The sequence below is a fragment of the Pipistrellus hanaki genome, assembly GCF_964339955.1.
Source record: "Pipistrellus hanaki genome assembly, chromosome: 15".
Classification (NCBI taxonomy): Eukaryota; Metazoa; Chordata; class Mammalia; order Chiroptera; family Vespertilionidae; genus Pipistrellus; species Pipistrellus hanaki.
In genome coordinates, this window is record NC_140517.1 from 30348896 (window position 1) to 30364311 (window position 15416).

At 50.1% G+C, this 15416-nt stretch overlaps 1 protein-coding gene across 1 annotated transcript; it reads left to right on the top strand.

The window, feature by feature from the left end:
• The first annotated feature begins 1037 nt into the window (after window positions 1-1037).
• Window positions 1038-14297, top strand: HAUS5 (HAUS augmin like complex subunit 5). Its single transcript, XM_084905173.1, has 20 exons — window positions 1038-1220; window positions 1788-1850; window positions 1936-1968; window positions 2087-2111; window positions 2939-3044; window positions 3123-3282; window positions 4644-4713; window positions 4795-4877; window positions 5385-5442; window positions 5595-5719; window positions 5919-5982; window positions 6092-6222; window positions 6408-6570; window positions 6755-6835; window positions 6954-7099; window positions 7351-7462; window positions 7541-7673; window positions 9484-9616; window positions 9803-10176; window positions 12267-14297. Exons 1-19 carry the CDS (start codon window positions 1123-1125, stop codon window positions 9918-9920), a joined length of 1902 nt encoding a protein of 633 aa, XP_084761299.1. The 5' UTR covers window positions 1038-1122; the 3' UTR covers window positions 9921-10176; window positions 12267-14297.
• The last annotated feature ends 1119 nt before the right edge of the window (window positions 14298-15416 follow it).

Sequence of the window (15416 nt, forward strand, 5' to 3'; positions counted from 1 at the left end):
CAGAGACTCAACAGCCTTTGGATGTCTCTCCTTAGTTCCTCATAGGGATAATGTCCCACACTGTTGTCAGCACTTCCCCTTCTTTCACTTCCGAATTTCTAGGTTTGCTCCACCTAATCCCGAGCCCAGAGTCCTGGATCTCATGCTTGGACAGACGGTCACACACACACACACACACACACACACACACACACACATACCAACAGCCAATCAACCCCATCCACACTGTCTCCTTTCTGCTCCACAGCCCTACTGTAGACCAGCACTTTCCTTGCTCCTCATTCTGCTCCACTCTCCTCCCCGAGTTCCCAACTTTAGTGTCACTTCACACACACCCAACACCCCACTCCCCGCCCAACAAATACCTACCAGTCAGGCTCTGTACTGGACAGAGGACAGCGTGGTGACCTAGGCAATCATGTTGAATGAAAGGTCCCTAAATGTTGCCATTTTTTCAGGGCCCTCTTGAGGCTGCGTGGGCTCTCCAGAACTCCAGCCCTGGTGTCCAGTGCTTTCTGGGGCACCCCAAAGACCTCTCACGCTCCCAGTATCCCAAGCTGACCCACCCTGCTGCTTATTTTCTACGATCCCTACCTGGTGAAGCATCTATTTCTGCACTGAACTGTGAGCTCCGTCGCATGGAGTCTGAGGCTGTGGGCCACCACGGTGACCCAGCACAGGGTAGGCTCGGGGATGTTGTGGAGTGGTAGGGCCCGACGAATCTGGAAGAAAGCATGCGGGGACCATATTAGGGTCATGCTAGTCAACTGCCCTCTGTTCCTCACTCAGACCCGACATACCCTGTTTCTGAACTCAACGAGCAGTAGTTTGGCATCTCCTTGCCTAGGAGGGAAGTCCCATTTGTCAAGAAAATCAAGTGAGCCATTAGAGACTTTTTGACTTTTAGGGAACAGCTAGAAGTGAGAGGGAGGACGCAGAGAGCAAGCGGGCTCCAGCGTTTTACCACGCTCCTCCCCTCTTCATTCACCGGGATCCTCCCCCTGAAGGTCCGCGACGCTCCGAGGCTCGGCCCGGCCGCCCGCCGCCCGCGCGCGCGTGACGTCAGCGCGGCGCCACCGGAGGGCGCGCGGGCGGTGGCGGCGGTGGCGGCGGCGGCGGGCCATGGAGTCTGTGCGGGGAGCGCGGGAGCTGGTTTGCTGGGCGGCGGAAGAGATGGAGGCGCCCGGGGCAGCCCGGGCCCCGGAGCCGACGCTGCGCAGGTGAGGGCGGCTCGGGAGTGAGGACCACCCCATGGGGAGTGTCCGGGAGTGAGAGCCCCGTCTCTACCGAGGACGCGCCTTCCTCCGCGCCGGTGAGAGTAACCCCTAAGGGCGCTCCCTGCCCCGGCCCCAGTGGTACCGTACATTGAGGAAGCGGATCCTGGATTTCAGTGAGGACGTCCTGGCGGGAACCCTCACACTCCTCCCCCACCCCGCGAGGCCGCCCGGCGGCCTGGGCACCAGTGAGGATCCTCCATGAGTTAATGAAGCCCTTTTTCCCGTGTGTAAATAGGAACTCCTGGGTAAGGAAGGCTGTCTGCACCACCCACCACCCAGAGGAAGCACCCTACCAGGGCGGGAATAAGACTGCCCCACACCCAATGAGAAGCACACCCTCTCAGTGACCCATCCAAGAAGGAATATCTTAACCCCCAAAATATGAATCCTCCCTCCCTGGGAGAAGTGAGAATTCCCTGGTAAACACCCCCACCCCCAACTCCATCCTGGGATTAGGATCCTCCATACTGGGTGATGTCCCAGGCATACCTTTGCATACTGTCCCCACAGGCTGTGTCTGGGCCAGGGGGCTGACATCTGGGCCTATGTCTTACAGCATGTGCACAGCCAGAGGTGAGCCTGGCTACATAGGGGTGGCTTTGGCATGGGGAGGAACACAGGCAAGTCCCACAGTAACTTTTCCTACTTCTCACTGTAGGAATGTCAAGAAGATCCGGGGAAACCTGCTCTGGTAACTTGTCCTCAAAGCTATCCGTATTTCCCACAGTCCCATCCAACCCTGTTCCCACCCACAGCCTCACACCTCCTGGAAATCCTTGTATTCCCTAACTCTGTCCTCATTTCCTCAGGTATGGCCACGAATACAGTTCAGAGGTAAGAAGCATGTGCTACAAGATTTTCTTTCAGCCGAAGTCGGTTTGGCTCAGTGGTAGAGCATCAGTCTGCGGACTGAAAGGTCCCAGGTTCGATTCCAGTCAAGGGCATGTACATTGGTTGCAGGCACATCCCCAGTAGGGGGTGTGCAAGAGGCAGATAGTCAATGTTTCTCTCTCATCGACGTTTCTAGCTCTTTATCTCCCTTCCTCTCTGTAAAAAATCAATAAAAATATATTTTTTAAAAAAAGATTCTCTTTCATGAAAAGAGAGGATCATTTGCCCTGGGCCCAGCCTTGCATTGAGTGATAATGGGGATTCTGGGTCACAAAACAGCCTTGCTCCATGCTTTCATAGGGTTTACAGGCAAGGGGAGACAGGCATGAGCTAGGGGAAAGGGAAGAACATAGATATGAGGCATCAGAGCTAGTGAGGGAAGATAGGAGAATGCATTAGTTTGGGAGAGATACTGAGGCCAGGGTGGGACTCAGTATGTGCGAGCGGGCCAGGTGACATCTGGGGGGACACTTCCAAGAGACCTTGAGACTCTTAGATGAGGGGCTCATGAAGAGATGAGGACTGGGGCAGAGATGTGTCATCAATGCAGAGTCAGGAAACGGGTTGGGAGGTTGATATAATTCCAGAGGAAGGGACTCAGGATAGTACCTAATGTTCCTCTGTTCCTAGAGGTTCAGACAGTAACTACCTAGGAAAAAAATCTGCTACACCCCCAGGCAGATGAAGAGACTCGTGTTCCACAAAGGATTGTCAGGCCAGGCCGAGCCAAGGCTAGGCCATGTGTCTGACCTTGTACCTGATCTCACCAGGCCTGTCGGAAGTTGGAGCTGGAAGCTGCTATTGCCCACCTACGGGCAGAGATCCAGGAATTAGACCAGAGCTTGGAGCTGATGGATCAAGAGACCGAGGCTCAGGGTAACTCATGTGGCTGGACAGATGGGCAGCAGAAAGGGTATTGGGAAGGTACTGACGACCACTCTGCTCCTCCCACAGACATGGCCATGGAGCAGGTATTGCAGAGCATGCAAGACACCCAGCGGCATGCTCTCCTCCTTCGGGCCCAAGCTGGGGCCATGAGAAGACAGCAACATGGACTCCAACATCCCATGCAGTGGTTACAGAATCAGCTCAGGCGTCTGCAGGACATAGAAAGGTGGGCTTCAGATGCCCACCAGGCTGGGTGGAGAGACATTTTCCTTAGAGACCCCAGTATTCTGCCCTGACCCCTTCATGAGTTCTAGAATTTGAAGCTCTGCTCTATAGGACTTAAAGTCGATGAAGCCAAGAAGTTTTGTCATCTCACCCACCAGAATTTGTGCCTAAAATGATGCCACCTATACACTGAGTGGCCAGATTATGATGATGTCTAAACGCATAATAATCTGGCCATTCAGTGTGTGTGTGTGTGTGTGTGTGTGTTTTAGAGGCCCGGTGCATGAACTCGTGCATGGATGGGATCTGGCTAGCTTGGCCAAGGGGAGGGGACATGGGTGGTTGGCTGGCCTGCCTGCTCGTCAAACTCCTGGTTGAGGGGACAATTTGCAAATTAGCCTTTTATTATATCAGATATACACTGAGTGGCCAGATTATTTGTTCAGAGATCATCATAATCTGGCCACCCAGTGTATATCTAGAACACTGCTGGGAAAGCGCAGTAAACAAGGGACAACCCTGCCTTCGTGGACCTTACACTGTGATGCAGAGGAGACAACTAGAAAGCAAACAAACCCAGTGTCACTGAGCCCCCAGAAACCCTACAGTTAGAGATGAGTGCTGCGAAGAAAAGTTATATAAAGGGAGACGAAGATGCTACTCTAGGTAGGATGGTCAGAGAAGCCTCTCTGATGAGGTAACATTTGAGTTGGGGAGGGAACTTCCACAAAGAGGGACAGCAAGAGCAGAAGCCCTGAACTTGGCATATGGGAAGAACAGCCAGGAGTGCAGTTCAGCCGAAGTGTCACAGGCAAGAGTGGGAACCTGAGAAGGTGAGGTTAGAGAGGTAGACATAGCACCATGGAGTCACTGGAATTCTCATGCTGAGTTCATGTCCTGACTTGGCCACTTACAGTGTGACCTTAGGCAAAGTTTGTGCCTCAGATTTGAAGATCTATAGAATGGGAATAATATTACCTACTTTACTGGCAGGTATGATAATTGAGTTAAATCATGCAAAGTGCTTAGAAGAGTTTCTATTAACCATTGTTATTCTAATGATGAGGCCATATATTATATACAAGGGTTTTGAGCAGAACAGTGACATGCTCTTTCTGAGGTTTTAACAGGATCATTTAACTGCTGGGTGGAGAACAGACTGCAGAGAACAAAAGTAAGAAAGACCAATGAGGAGGCTAATGGAGTCACCCCGCCAGGAGATGACAGTGGCCTAATTTTGGAGTAGGTCCTAAGATTCAGACTCAAGGACTAGCTTTGCTGGCAGCAGGAGGGGACACAAACATCTGTTCTCCCAGCTCCCTCCTACCAGGGACCCAGCCCCAATTGCACTCCTCTTTTCAGGAAGACTAAAATGGATATAACCTTTGGCCCCTTGACATCGGCAGCCCTGGGCCTGGAGCCTTTAGTCCTGGTAAGAGTCCTGGGCCATGGAGGGAGTCTGGGATCAGGTGGGCCCCTGGGTCCCCTTTATGTCCCATCCTCTTGTTCCCAGGGTGATGTCCGAAGGGCCTGCACCCTCCGAACCCAGTTCCTGCAGAACCTTTTGATTCCTCAGGCCAAAGGAAGCAACATCCCGTGAGTGTCACTGAGCCCCCAGAAACCCTACAAAGAACCTGGGCTTTGGAAGGAGTTACTTGTCTGTTAATTCATCAGACACTGAGTGTCTGAGCTGTGTCAGATCCAGGCCTGCCCTGACAGGGCTCCCAGGCTGGGAGGAGGTGAAGACAGACCCATCACAGACAGTAAAAACCCAGGCAGTTAGGACTGTTGGGGGGATGGGGAAGTCTAGGAAGCTCTGGGTACTGAGAGGAGACACCCTACCCAGCTAAGGAAGCAGGGAGGATGGGTCTCTGGTGAGGAGGCTTAGGAAAGGTGTTCCAAGCAAGCAGCACATCTGAAAGGGCCCATGGTAGCAAGTTGGTATAAGAGGGGGAATCAAGCCTAATAAACATAGATGAATTAGGTTTCCTCATCTATAAACTGGGCACAGGGACAGATCCTACTTTATAGGGTGGTGGTGATCATTAGAGGAAGAATTGGTATGTCTTGTAACATTTTCTGTCCTCTCCCCCAACCCAACAGAACCCCTCAAGATGACCACTTTGGAACTTCCTACCAGCAATGGCTTAGCTCAGTGGAGGTGAGGGGGCTTTCAGGAGAGACTATACCCACTGCCCATTATCAAGCCTCAGGGTGCCAGGACCTAAATATTCATCCTTGCCCAGTCCCCTTTTGGTCCCAGCTCACAGCCCAACCCCTATCCTGCCATTACTTCACCCCTCCCCACACCAGACACTGCTGACAAACTACCCTCCCAGCCACGTCTTGGCTGCCTTGGAACACCTGGCCACAGAACGGGAAGCAGAGATTCGGTCCCAATGCAGTCAAGACAGACTCCAAGATACGAGGATAGCCAGGTGTGTAGTCGAGTACTTCCATGGTCAGGCAGGGCAGGTGGCTGTGGGAGCTGGGACAGGGCCAAGATCAGGCACAGTGATTACTGATAGGAGAACTGAAACCCAGGGGCCAAACCCAGGAGGAGTTGACATTGGCTACCCTCAAGAGTCCAAGCAAGGGGATGGGGCTCCTCCCTCACCAGTTTCACTCCATCCCCAGGTCCCAGGTACCAGATCATTCAGCCTCCAGCCAGGCCCTGCCGTCCGTGATGCATCTCATCCAGGTGACCCCAGGCACCCTTCCAGACTCTTACCTCTTTCCCATCCCAAGGCCCACTCGATCCCCTCACCACCTGGGATGATGCCTACCCTGACTTTGTCCCCCTGTCCCAGGAGGGCTGGCAAACTGTGAGTGTGCTGGTCACCCAGCGGGGCCCTCTCCTGAAGGAGCATCATATCCTGACCCAACGCCTCCAGAGCCTGTTGGAGGAGGTGGAGAGGTGTGCCCTGGGATCCAGTGAGAGGTGAGGGGGCTCCCAGGGCAGAGGCCTCTAGGCCGTTTCTCTCCCTGGGGTCTCAGAATATTGGGCTTTTTCTGCCCCTGTGGCTCTTGTCCCTGCCTCCCTGCTTTCCTTGCTTGGGCATCCCCTCCTCCACTGTGAGTCTTAGTCACCTTCCTCTCCATTGTTCTCTTCTGCTTGTTCTCCAGGCTGGCATTGGTGCTGGGACTCCAGAGTCATGGCCTGTGGGCAGAGCTCAAGGCCCTGTGTGCCCATAGCCAGGAGCTGGAGGAGGCAGTTGGACGGCAGCAGCTTCTGCTGCAGGAGCTACAAGCCAAACAGCAACGGATCCTGCGCTGGCGCCAGCTGGTGGTGAGAAGAGGGTCAGAGCGAGGCTGGGAGCTTTATGATACAGAACTGGGCCTCCTGGTGGGGGAAGAGGTCTAGGATGAGTCTTCCAAGAGGAAGTAGGACCTATGGAAAGGGGAGGGCAGGGCTGGAGGCTGGGAGCTGGGAAAGAAAAGCAGCCTGATTTGGTGGCCTCCTGGTTATCCAGGGGGAGAAACAGGAACAGGTCCGATTACTCATCAAGAGCAACTCAGCCAGCAAGACACACCTGTGTCGGAGCCCTGGGGAGGTGAGTTGGGATTTGGAATGAGGTCTGGGTAGGGCCAGGTCAAAGGGATGGGGATGGGTGATCTCAGGTTTCCCCTCCCGTCCTTTTCTTCCCTTTCCTTCCCCTTCCTTCCCCACAGGTGCTTGCTCTGGTTCAGCGAAAGGTGGTCCCCACGTCTGAGGCAGTGGCACCACAGAGCCAAGAGCTGCTTCGCTGTCTAGAGGAGGAGGCCCAGCATCTGCCCCACCTTCTGCTGGGCACCCTGCTGCGGCACAGTCCTGGAGGGTGAGGCGAGGGCATCCCCTGTGTCCCTTCCCTTGGTTGACTGTCCTACTCCAAAAATAATCCACCTACTCCAAAAAAGATAATTCCAGACCTCAGTGTTCCCAGGCTGCCAGACCTCACTCAGGTCCTCAGTCCCACTCTGGAATTCTAGCCCCAAGACTCACATCCAAGTTCCTATACCTCCCAAAATTATCCCTCAGCCCCAGAGCCTCTGCTCTTAATGTCCCACCTAACCTGGACTTTCCCCTCAGATTGCAGCCCCTGCCTACAGTCTTGCCATCCATCCACCAGCTACATCCTGCATCCTCAAGGGGCTCCAGCCTTATAGTGCTTAGCCACATTCTGGGGTTACCCACGGGAAAGGTGAGTGCTCTACCCCTAGGACCTATCTTTCCATCCCTACCCCAACCCAAGATGATTGTCCTTTTCCCCTTCCTCTAGGCTCCAGAGCTGCTCCTCCCAAAGGTTGCCTCTCTTCGCCAAGACCTTCTGTTCTCCCAGGACCAGTATAGACTCCAGTGCTGGGATCTGCTTCATATGAAGAACAGCCTACTGCCAGGACCATCCACCCAGGGTAGGCCTGCCCCGCTTCTATATCTAGCATCCTTGCCCATTCCCAGGACCATCAACCTCTAGAACCAATCACAAACCACCCGTGGCTGACACAGAGCCTTCCGAGCTCCAAGTGCTTTAAGCATGTTCACTACTTTCATCTGCGTAGCAGCCCCAGGGGGTTAGTGCTGCCATTCTCCCTTTTACAGAGGAGGGATTGGATAGAGGCCAGCTTAGATGCCAAGATGACAGAGCTAAGATTTAACTCTGGCTTCCAATGGGTCTGTGCTCCTAACCACTAGGTGACACTGCCTATCTAATTGCTAAATACTCATTTGTCACCATCCAGTATTATGCTCAAATAGTTAAAAGCTGGGATGTAGAGTTAAACTACCTGGAATCTCTTCTCAGGACTGCCTCTTGTGTAATCTTCCTATGCCTCAGTTTCCTCCTCAGTGGAGTAAGCATACCTTTCAGAGTTGCAGGGAAGACATAGTCAGGTATAAGATTACATTTTTTTTTGTCTGCTCATGAGCAGTCTCTTCCAGTGCTTACCATGAGGGACAGAAAGAGTTTAATAGAAATTTCTAAGAAGAGTTGTTCATTCCTGGATTCACTCAGCAAGCACTCAGTGGGTACCTGCCAAGTGCTGGACCCAAGGGCTCAATGGGGAGAGAGGCAAGAGCAGTCCAGCCCCGGGTGATGTCCCCGTTGTAGAATCAAAGGGCAAATAGATAGAAGAGGTGAATTGATGAGACATGAATCAGGGTACTGTCAACAAAATAGGAAGAAACTGTTTTTGAGTTTCAGGCTCTATGCCTTCCCCCTCTCCCAGGGACACAGAGCAGTGTGTAGGAACAGCCCAAGAGCCAGCACAGCTGCATCTCACCTCATGGGTGCTGTGAACTTTAACATGAGTAAATGGGACTTAGTTCCCTCTGCTCCAAAAGCAGTTTTGTTTTTCTTCAGCCTGATTTCCTTCCCTCGATAAATGATCCTACCCTCCTCATCCAGGTGCCTGAGCAAGAAACCCAGGAATCATCCTTAATTCCTCCCCAGGTCCCTAACCCCACCCACACATCCACCTTCAACCTGTCAGCAAGCCCTGGGTCCCATCTCCAGAATGCTTCAATCTGCCCCAACCCCACTAGCCTGTGGCTCAGATAATGACAACTGATCATAGAATAGCTAAAGAAAGGGTAAGGGTCATGCCCAGTGTCACAAGGCGAGATTGGAGTCAGGATTCAGACCCAAGGAGTCTGATCACACTGCAAGTCTGATGTGAGCCTCTTTTGGACCTGTGGAGGGGGAGTAGACCTGGTAGAGTGAAGGGCTGCAGCAGTCTGAGGGGGAAACTTTAGGATGAGGAATGCTGAAAAGGACTACCAGGAAGAAAAATGGTGTCTCAAGTGGTTCCTGGGGGGTAGGTAAGGTTTTGCTCAGGAATAGTGAGCAGCAGCAGCCATATAATGCAAGCTCCCAAGTACTATGTCTTGGGGGCACTGAGAAGCCTTAGAGGGTTCTAAGCTAGAAAGGATCAGGTTAGGCTGCAGGAAGATCACTTTGGCTGCCATGTAAAGGATGGAGCAGAGTAGGAAACTGAGGCCTGGAGCCTAAGGGAGGCTGGGGATGGGGCATGAGTAGGGGAGGAGGAGGTAGCTGAAGAATAGGTCATGGGGATTGATGGCCTGTCCAGGCAGGAGGTATCCAGGATGAAGGGGGGGAGGGGAGTGAGCTTACCTCTGAGATTTACTTGGTGACTCATTGGCTGCAAGGTACCAGGGAACTAAAGGACTCAGTGCTATAATACTTTCTGGGCTTCTAACCTGCAGAGTTGCTGCAAATCCGTGCATCCCAGGAAAAGGAACAGAAAGAGAATCTGGGGCAGGCTCTAAAGCAGCTGGAGAACCTGCTGGAACAAACCCTGGAACGAATCCCCAAGCTGCAGGGGATTGTGGAGGACTGGTGAGGGGATTGTGAGGGACTGGTGATGGGGGGTAGGGCTGAGCTGGGTGGAATAGGCCAAACTCATGGCTGGGGAAAAGACTTGAGGGGATGGAAGGGAGACTGGTGACAAGCAGGCCATGATGTGGGGAAGCCAGTGAGGGTCTGGAGGCTCAGGCCTTCCTCTGACACCATCCCCTTCCCCAGGTGGGATCAGCCAGGCCAAGTCACCCTCTCGGGAGAGCTCTGCCAAGGCCTGACCCTGCCCCAGTGGCGGTTACGCTGGGCCCAGGCCCAAGGCATCTTGCAGCAGCTGTGCAGATGAAAAGGGGACACAAACAGGAGTCAAGAACCTCACGTTTGTTCACCCCAACACCTCGCCTTCCTCAATATTAAAGAAACCATCACCTGGATGTATCGCTCATTGTCTCTACTCACACCTGCCCTTCTTTGTCTCTACTCACACCTGCCTTTCAGTCAAGTCGGTTAGTCAAAACAAGTTCACATACAAAGGTTAATTTCACAAATGAGAGCACTGCCAAATGAAGAACACAGGACAAAGGCACCGCAGACTGGCACAGGTAAGAAGCACATGACAGGAGGGACCCTTGAGCTGGCGCTGAAAGGTGGGTGTGATCTCAAGAGTCTAAAGGCGAATGCGAATTGTGGCTACTGAGCACAGGGTAAGTGTGGTCCCTCATAGGCTGTTCCCTCATAGGTCTCCTCATACAAGCCTTATGAGGCTTTGGTGGGATAAAACTGCGTGGCTGTTCCCTCATAGGTCTCCTGATAGGCTGTTCTGCTGTTCCTTTCAACTTCTTTTATCCCACCAAAGCCAAGAGAATAGGGTGCTCTAGATCCCACCCCAGGTTCCACTGAAACTCTTCTCATCACTTTTACCTTCAGCAAAGCATAATTTAGCACCTGCTCTAAACACTAAAAGGCCCTGCTTTCAGGAAATTGACATTCTAGGATAAGGAAGCTGACCACTGACAAGATAAGTAAACCAAATATCTAGTATGTTATAATATAACTGCCATGGAGAAAATAAAACAGGCTGTTGAAGATAAAATTTTTTAAAAAATATATTTTATTGATTTTTTTGCAGAGAGGAAGAGAGAGGGATAGAGAGTTAGAAACATCGATGAGAGAATCATCTATCAGCTGCCTCTTGCACACACCCCACTGGGGATGTGCCCGCAACCAAGGTACATGCCCTTGACCGGAATAGAACCTGGGACCTCAGACCAAAGCTCTATCCACTGAGCCAAACTGGTTTCGGCGAAGATGAAATTTTAAAGAGGACTACACAGCAAATGTCATACTCAGTAAAGGTGAGAGGCATGCAAAGGCCCTGAGTGCATCTCTGGCCTGTGTGACAGCCAGAGGCGTGCAGTTTAGGGTGGGGTAGAGGGGTTTAAGATGAGATTGCCTTCTAGTTTGTATAGTTTCTTTTTGTACATTTAAATATCTGAGCCATTTGAAACTTATGCAAATGGGTCCATTTTCATCTTACTTTACATATATCCCAATAGCACTTATTAAAATAGGCCCTAACCCGTGTGCTCAGTGTTTAGAGTGTTGGTCTGAGCACTGAAGGGTTGTGGGTTTGATTCTCCAGACAAGGGCACATCCCTGGGTAGCAGGTGTGTGTGTGTGTGTGTGTGTGTGTGTGTGTGTGTGTGTGTTTTCGGGGCGGGGGGGGGGGTAATAATTTATTCTGGGCTATATTTTTTCATGTAGAGTTGCTCTCATCAGCTCTATCTTAAACATCAGGCCCCTGGGATGTGAGCACCTTGGACCTAGCATTAAGCCCTGAGTCAAGAATTACAACAACTTGAAGAGTCCAGGGTAGAAAGGGGGGCTTGAGGTCATGCTTCTGGCCTCACAGCTGAATGGCACTAAGTAAGTCCTAATGATCTGAATCCTGGAGAAAGCAGAGTGAGGTGGAAGGTCTGGGGGGGTGAGAGGATCTGGGTCCCAAGGGCCAGCTAGGCCACACTCAGCTCTTTGCCCTTGTACATGAGGTAGAGATGGAAGTGGAAAACGCTGCCATAGGTTGCATGCCTCAGGGACCAGCTATAACAGACTTGGGCAGTGTCTAGTCTAGTCTGAAAGTGGAAAGCAGAGGTCAGTGAGATGAACTGGCCCCCCAAAACCAGCACTCAGCTCACCTTACTCAGCATCTGGCCCACAGTATGGGGTCCCCCAGAGGACTCAGTCCAGGGTTCCATTCTCCAACCAACAGGGCATCCAGAATTACATTTCCTTCTCCCTTGATCATTATATTAGAAGATACATAAATCTAAACCCACTGCCCGCACATCCATGGTCTCCCAGCGCAGCTTGGGCACGTGGGTATAACGAGCCAGCATGGCAGCCACCACTACTAATGAGTAGTCCACACTGGTCACAGGAGCTCCCAGGATACTGCTTGTAAGTCAGGCGCTGTTCCCGCAGCCTAACATGATATGGTCCTCCCGCCACCGCTCTAGGAGGGCATGGAAAGAAGTCCCCAAGCCACCTGTAGGAGCACTGGTCTCAGTACCCGCAGTTTTGGTAACCCTGGGGGGACGGGGGTGAGGGTGGGGGGTGCAGAGTGGGGATTCCAGTGGGGGCACGTGCTAGAGACAACCAATCAACATGTTTCTCATCTCTTCCCCTCCAACAGGTTTTCCACTCTAAAAATCAATGGGGGCCAAAATTGTTTTGGCTCAGTGGTAGACCATCTGCCGGACTGAAGGGTCCCGGGTTCGATTCCAGTCAAGGCATGTACCTTGGTTGCGGGCATATCCCCAGTGAAGGGTGTGCAGGAGGCAGCTGATCGATGTTTCTGACTCTATCCCTCTCCCTTCCTCTCTTGTAAAAAATCAATAAAATATATATTTTTAAATTTTTTCATTATAAAAAAAAACCAAGGGGGAAAATATCCTCTGGTGAAGATTAACAACAACAAAAAATTCAACGAAGAAAGCTTTCTAGAGTTAGAAATGTATTACAGTTAACCCTTGAACAATGCTGGGATTAGTGGTGCCAACCCCACATATAACTTTCACTTTGGATTCCCCAAAAATAGCCTGCTCATGACGAGAAGCCTTAAAGTCAATTAAGATTTTGTATGTTTTATATGTTATATACTATATTTTAACAAAATATGTCAGAAAAAAAATGTTAAGAAAATTGTAAGGAAAATATATTTATAGTACTGTATGTATTAATTGAAACAAATCCACGCAGTTCAAACCTGTATTGTATTAGGGTCAATTGTATATGATGAGAGAGGTAGCGTTACATAGATGTATAAATTTGTCAGAACTCATTGAGCTATACATTTTTAGGTCTCTGCATTTCACTGTGAATTGAATTTATAAAGTAAAATTACCCACCTAAATTTGATAAAGTAAAACTTTAGGTGACTTGATATGCCACCTTTTCATATACTAAATGTCCATGAGTAATTGGGCTGTATCTGGGTTCTCTCCAAGTCCATTGTCTGGTTTGTGTGTGCCATTCCATGTTTTGTTTATACAAGCCTTGTAAATACCTTTTAGTATCTGGAATGGCTAGTTGCCATCTTATTTTTCAAGGTTTTCTTGTCTCTTGCCAATTTTTTCTCCCAATGAAATGAACTTTAGACCCAACTTGTTTGGCTCCAGAAGAAATACAAACACAAATGGGAGGTTTATTGGGATTGCAGTAAGTTTACAAATTAGGCAGATTTGACATCTTTGTGAACTTGAACGTGGCTTTCCATCTCCCTTCTCACAATTCCTCTCTTGGCCTCCAGAATGCCCTCACTCTCAATTCTATCTCTGGCTACTCTTCCCCAAACTTTATACATTTGCTTTCCTATGTGTCCCCTCCTCCCTTTTCTTCATCGCAGTTCCCAAACCCACACCTCCCTACTGATCGTGGGGTCCTTCCCCACTCTGCTTAATTTTTCTCCACATCTAACAAACTGTTTTACTTTATCTTTCATTGGACAAACTTTCTGAAATGACTTAAAATTCAGATGCAGTAAAGGAAAATATTGACCAAAACAAATTTTTGCATGGCAAAATAAAAAATGACCAAAGTAGCCCTAGCTGGTTTGGCTCAGTGGATAGTGTCTGCCTGTGGACTGAAGGGTCCCAGATTCAATTCCCATCAAGGGCACATGCCTGGGTTGTAGGCTCCGTCCCCAGGATGGAGGGGGGATGTAGGAGGCAGCCACTCTCTCCACTGAGCCAAACCAGTCACGGCTGCCACTTGCTTTTAAATAATTCACACCAGGAGACAATAAGGTAAAAAGGAGAGGGATGGAAGCTAGACATCTCTAAATGTACCTGGTTTCATACTTTTTCCTTTTGAATTTTTATGAGTTTATTTGAGCCAAAACATAATTCCCGGGAAACAAGATCTCAAATGCTCCTGTTTCATACTTTTCACTGTGGAAACATCTGATAATTTTTTTAATGGGGGGGAAAAAAATCCCTAAAATTTCAAAACAAACTAATTATGTATCAAGTTGGTGGCACAATTGTTTCCAATAAGTATTTCAGGTGATATTAAAACAGTTTTAGATGATGCCTCCAGTGATACATAGATTCTAACAGAAAAAGAGCAGCAATGAAATTTTAAACTGAATTCAGTAGCTTTTATTGTTCATTATATTGGCATTTTTACTTTGAAAAAATACATGATTTAAATTTTTGAGACCCTACATTATCTTAGTGTGAAATAAATAACCCTGGCTGGGTAGCTCAGTTGGTTAGAGCATCGTCCAGATAGAGTAAGGTTCATTGGACTTCATAAAACAGATGTGACAGAATGACACCTTGGCATCACAAAGAGGACAACCAGATATGCTGATGAGATACATTGCAACAGCATTACCTATAAAGTATTCTTTCACCCAATTAAACCTAAATCAAGTCAAGCTTCGAGCTGTTACTACAATCCTATCTAATAAAAGTAATATGCAAATTAACCATCTCTCTGCTACACCATGAGCCACACCCACCAGCCAATCAAGAGCATATATACAAATAAACCCAACCAAGATGGCTACAGCCACAGAGAGCAGGATGGAAGCTTGGGTTTCCCAGGCAATGGAGGAAGCCAAGCTTTCTACCTGCCCTTACTGGTCTAGGCCTCCGCTCAAGGCTACAAAGTTTCAATTATAGAAGACACATAAATCTAAACAGAAATGGCGACAGCCATGGAACTGGAAAGAGCAGGAGGCTAAGGTTGCCCCCAGCAATGGAGGAAGCCAAGATTTCCACATACCCTGGCCAGCCCAGGCCTCTGCTTATGGCTATAAAATTTCAATTATAGAAGGTAATCAAATCCCAACAGAAATGGCTGCCACCACAGAGCAAGCAGAAGGCTTGGCTCCGCTCCAGGCTACAAAGTTTCAATTGTAGAAGATAAACCCATGATACCAGGGCCTCTGCTTGGGTCGCCAAGGGGTGTGGCTGACCTGCAAACCCCAGGTTGCCCCACGCACCAAGGAAACCCCCACTCTAATCTGGGACACCCTTCAGGGCAAACCGGCTGGCCCCACCCATGTACCAGGCCTCTATCCTATCTAATAAAAGAGTAATATGCAGATTTACCATCACTCCAATACACAAAAATGGCTGCTCCCATGTGGTAAAAGATGGCTGCCCCCATGTGGACACAAGATGGCCAGCAGGGGAGGGCAGTTAGGAGGGACCAGGCCTGAAGGGAGGGCAGTTGAGGGCAATCAAGCCTGCAGGGGAGGGCAGTTAGGGGTGACCAAGCCAGCAGAGGAGGAAAATTGGGGGCAACCAGGCCTGGAAGGGAGAGCAGTTGAGGG

What these genes read in the sequence shown, in the direction of transcription:
- HAUS5 (XM_084905173.1), top strand. Translation starts at nt 1,123, where the DNA reads ATGGAGTCTGTGCGGGGAGCGCGGGAGCTGGTTTGCTGGGCGGCGGAA. An exon ending in AATGGCTTAGCTCAGTGGAG is followed by an intron (nt 5,443 to 5,594) that starts GTGAGGGGGCTT and finishes TCCCCACACCAG; the next exon opens with ACACTGCTGACAAACTACCC. An exon ending in TGTGTCGGAGCCCTGGGGAG is followed by an intron (nt 6,836 to 6,953) that starts GTGAGTTGGGAT and finishes CCTTCCCCACAG; the next exon opens with GTGCTTGCTCTGGTTCAGCG.